Source organism: Capra hircus, chromosome 19 (genome assembly GCF_001704415.2).
Source record: "Capra hircus breed San Clemente chromosome 19, ASM170441v1, whole genome shotgun sequence".
Classification (NCBI taxonomy): domain Eukaryota; kingdom Metazoa; phylum Chordata; class Mammalia; order Artiodactyla; family Bovidae; genus Capra; species Capra hircus.
The window spans coordinates 44525617-44530431 of NC_030826.1; the positions used below are offsets into that span (position 1 = coordinate 44525617).

General features: G+C 58.0%; 1 protein-coding gene across 1 annotated transcript; it reads right to left on the bottom strand.

Moving 5' to 3' along the window:
• On the bottom strand, nucleotides 62-4088 carry LOC102191176 (EF-hand calcium-binding domain-containing protein 3-like). The gene is made up of 9 exons (XM_005694349.2): nucleotides 4009-4088; nucleotides 3123-3347; nucleotides 2958-3010; nucleotides 2021-2164; nucleotides 1611-1682; nucleotides 1402-1522; nucleotides 957-1150; nucleotides 693-851; nucleotides 62-219 (listed from the first exon to the last, which is right to left on the bottom strand). The coding sequence occupies exons 1-9, from the start codon at nucleotides 4086-4088 to the stop codon at nucleotides 62-64; spliced, it is 1206 nt and encodes a 401-aa protein (XP_005694406.2).

The following is a 4815-nucleotide window of genomic DNA, read 5'->3' on the forward strand; positions in this document are numbered from 1 at the left end:
GATCCGTGTCCGCTCCGTGCCCGCCCCCACTACAAGCTGCCTGCTTCGCTCAGCAAACACTTTATTTGTACAATTTCTTCGTAGCAGGTCTCTGCAAATAGGCCGGAGAGGGGGAGAAGGGCTGCTTCTGGATCAGAGTTGGGGGCGAGGGAGCCAGTTTCGAAGGGCACATACACCCTAGTAGTTGGCCCGCGAACCCTGCGGAAGCGCGGAGAGGGCGTACGGAGGGTCAAGTTTGCAGCTCGGATTAGAGACGCAGGGTTAGCTCCACCTGAGTCCACGTTTCTGCTGGCCCATTTCCACCAGTCCTGCCTCCTACCTGGGTCCCTCGCCCCCTTTCCTTATGCCCCGCCCTATCCTTAGTCGATCCTTAGTTGTGCTGTAAAGAACAATATCGCGTAGGAATCTGCAATGTTAGGTCCGTGAATCAAGGTAAATCGCAAGTGGTCAAACAGGAGATGGCAATGAGTGATCTCTTATTGCATCTCCCTCGGTCAGGTCCCAATTTCTTGTAGTTCTGCTTCCACTCTGCCCGTCCCTCCTCTCCCCGCGGGTCTGTCCGGTTTATCTGTCGGGTCCCCGCTCTGTCTGCCCCGCCCCTATCCTCTCGGTCCCGCCCCACCCTCACATGCCCTGCCCCTTATCTGCATAACCCGGCCCCGCCCACTGGCCCTGCCTGTGTCGACTTTCACCTTGGCTGAGCCGCCCGCTCTTGGGCCCGCGCTTGGGGCGACTGGGCTGGTACGACTTGGGAAGTCGGACGTCTGGGCGCGGAGTTCGGCTCTGCGTGTGGGATTCTGGCTGCGGTCCCCCGTTCAGGCTAGGTATCTGGGAGTAGGGGCTGCACGCTCCTGGGGCGAGGAAGCGGGTAGAAGGAAAAGGAGGGGCCCTTCCTGAAAACCGGTTGTGAGAGAGAGTCCCCAGTTCCGCGGGTCCCCGCCCAGCCCCGGGCGCACCTGCTTTGCGCAGTCCGTGCAGCGAACGCGCCAGCTCGGCATTGGAGAGGCCGATGAGGCGGGCGGCCTGGCAGAAGAACGCGAGGCCCGCGTGAGAGCGCCCGCTGCGGCCTCGACCGCAGCGAGATCGACTGCGGGATTGACCTTTCCAGCTTGCGTTCAGACGCAGAGACCGCTGCTTCTTGGAGTAGTAACTTGAAGGAGAAAAGTGGGCAGCCGCCTCAGACAGCGTCTCTCCCAGTCCTCTCCATCTCACCCGCGGGAAACTAAAGTGGGACAGGAATCTGATCAGGGGCAACTTGTCTGGTCGGGGGCAACTTGGCACCCAGGAAACTGACCCAGAATTCAGGCTCTCCTCTCTGGGGCAGGCACATCTGGGGACTCCTGAACCGGGCAGTCTGCTCCCCCTATTTTGGGCCTTGAAGCTGGGTCCAGTTGTGCCCACCTCATCATCTCCCGTACCGACTTGAAGGGCACATAGCCCAGACTCATCAGCTTGAACAGCATCTCTAAGAAGAGGGTTTGCAAGCCCTGGGGGTCACAGGCCCAGCTGTTCCTCACCTTGCCTAGGGGCAGAGAACATGGGGGAAAGTAAGGAGGAGCCTTCCCCAGGCCAGGCCCACCCACTCCTGCCCCACCAGCCTTGCCCCTCACCCAAGCACTGAGCCAGGCGGTGGCTGTCAGTGAGGACACCCAGGAAGTCTTTGAAGCTTACGATTCCATCACCTGGGAAGAGAGACAGAGGAGGGCGTGCTGTAGGTGCCTGCCCCCCTGTAGAAGGCTTGCCAGCAGTTCTAGGCATCAGAATGTCCAGTCCTGCCTCTGGCCAAGCATTTTCTGAGGTCGAGTCAGGGAGAAATAGCCCTTTCTGTGTGGGAGCCCCAAGTCAGGATGAGGATTATCACGGTAGAAATGTTTAGGGGTGAGGGGCTAGGTGTGGTGATCAGGGCAGGCTTCCGGGAAGAGGGACGAAAAGGATCAGACCAGGGATTTTGTGGGCAGTGGAGGCATTCTTCAAGGCTAGAGGTGGGAGAGGTCATGAGAGTAGAGACAGGGTCACCCACCATCCAAGTCCGCCTGCCGCAGAGCCTCACACATCTCCTGCGGGCTCAGCTGGACACCCACATTGCACAGGGCAGCTTTCATACTGCGCATGTCCACGGAGCCTGTTGGGCTGGAGCTGAACAGTTTGAAGACATCCCGGAATGCTGGGGGTGGGGAGGGGGCAGGCGAGCAAGGTGAACCCATGCACAGGAACCCTGATATTTACCCACTCTAGCTCAGATGAGACTGAAGACTTGGGTTCACCGATTCCCTGGGCATTATAACTTCAGGTAAAGAACAGTGGTTGCTGTGTGTTGGCACCTGTTAAGTGTCTGTTCAGTTCTCATGTCCAATGCTCATATGAAAAAAATGTTAAAAACTCTATGTCGAAGGCCACACCACCCTTAGGGGCCATGCCAGGCTTTCGATTCAGGTGGTCTGGCTCTATAGCTCCAATGTCTGGAGGCTTCAGGAGCCCTGCTGGCAACCTGGCCTGTAGCTGGCACTGACAACTATTGATGAATAGAATGATTCTGCTTTGAGGGACCCCTGGCAATATCAGAGCATGACCTTTGCAGGGACACTGGGGCCCCCAAATGTAGAAGTGGTTCTTTCCACCTCTACTCCCACAGCCCTGAACCCCAGAGGGGCAGGGACTTCAGATCCTTTTTTCCAATTGTTTCTTCCAGTTTCCCTTCTTCCTTTCATCCTGTTCCTCCATCTACCATCTCTCCATCCACCATCCACATACCTTGCTATCCAACAACGCCTCCCTCCCTTCTTCACATACGCGCGCACACACACACATACACACACAGAGCCATGATCCCTGGGATTGCAGAAATGAGCCAATTGGACCAGCATGGAGAGGTTACAGTACAGTCTGCTGTGTCCCAACCTCCTCTACTCTGAGCATCCCCTAGTTTTCCTCCCTGCTCCCAGTCCTGAGGCCCTCACCTGCTAGCTGCTGTGCTGTCAGGGGAAGCAGCTTCTTGTCTGCAAAGCTGCCTCTGGCAGGGGGAAGAGAGTAGAAAGGTCTTTGCACCTGCTGCTGAGCGGTGCCAGACTCAGGCAGGCTTTTCGACCCAGCACCCCAGCCCTGGCCCTGGTCCCTGCCCTCACCTCTGAGACCTGGTCTGAGGGCCTGACTGTATTGTGTGGGTGGCCTCAAGGCCCTTGAGCTGTCTGATCCTCTGGGAAGCCTGCTCAGCCCCTGTGGCCAAGGTGGCAGCTGGTTCCTTCTGGGTCAGGAGGGTAGCACATTGTTGCAACCTTCCCTTCTGGGTTCTGCTGGCCTGCTCCTCTCCTGGGTCTTGCATGAGCAGTCTTTGAGGCTTCGGTGGAGGCCTTGGAGGTGAGGAGAAGATAGGGCTGAGGGGTCCAGCCCATTTGAGTGTTTTGACTCCAGGGCACCTGGGACCAGATCTGTGGGTACACAACTTCACCTCCCAGGACCGGCCCCCTGCCAGCCTGTTCCCACAGCCCTCTCTCTGGGGGATTCTGGAAGCACTAGCTTGGAGGAGTGACCTCCGCCCTGGTCACCTGGATGTTCTCTTTGCCGATGCTGATCGCTTGGTCTTCCGCCCTCTGCTGCCTGAAAGGCAGAGTTGCACGCTTGGAGGCTGGGCCTGTCCCCCAGGCCTGCAGTCCCCCAGGCTGGCTTTGGGATGGATCTGAACAACTGTCAGCAGGGGTGCGCTCCACCCTCACCATAGGCCTGCTCCTCTCTGCTAGGGAAACTGCACGTTTAGTATTTTGAGTTTCTGCTCCCTTAAGGCATCTGAATTTTGTGACTCCATGCCAGAAGCTAATAGGAAGGCTGAGGTGCGGGGGAGAAGTAGGCCCCAGAGGCCCCAGGTCAAGACATGGGAAGGTGGGGTCCAGCCAAGATGGGACTGTGGCTCACCTTACCCGAGGTGCCCTGGTGGGGGAAGGAGCCCTTCCTCTGGGAAGATGTGTCCCAATAGCCAGATGCCAGTGTTGGCCTAGTCCCTCCCCAGACACTCACCTCTGCGTCTCTTCTTCATCCCTCCTTCCAGCCACCTGACCCCTTCTCTGGCCCTGGCCCATTCTTGAGTGCTCACGCATGTTTCCTTAGTCGCTTCGCTCATGTCTGACTCTTTGCGACCCCATGGACTGAGGTCTGCCAGGCTCCTCTGTCCATGGAGATTCTCCAGGCAAGAATACTGGAGTGGGTTGCCATGCCCTCCTCCAGGGGATTTTCCTGACCCAGGGATTGAATGCATGTCTCCAGCACTGGGAGGCGGGTTCTTTACCATCAATGCCAGCTGGGAAACCCACCCCGCTTCCTAATCCCATTCCCCCCTCCTCAGCCCCCTCTCAAGGCAGGGCAGGGTTCTAAGGGTCTGCAAGGTAGGGCTTTCACTTGAAGGGGAGCCTTGGTCTGGAGGAGGTCTCGAGTCTCTTTAGGCCCCAAGCCTCAGTGCTGTCTCCCCTTCTCTTTCTCCCTGACTTCCCTCTTCCTACCCACGTCCGTCCCCACACTCCAAGTTCTCTTCCCTCTTGTTGCCATCTCCTCTTCCAGAAGCTTCCCCACACTGTCCCTCCTCCCCTACCGTGGAGAGGCTCATGCATCCGGGTGCATGCATCTGGGTCACAGGCGCTGTGTACGTGTGTGCCTGTGTGCCTGGCACGTGTGGAACATGCTTCTTCGGCCTGCGTGCGTCTGTGTCACATGCATGTCTGTTCACGTGCTGATCGGCAGCTGGTGTGTGTGTGTGTGTGTGTGTGTGTGTGTGTGTGTGTGGACTGCCTGCAGAAGTGCATCGTGACCCATGGACTCTCCCCTACACTG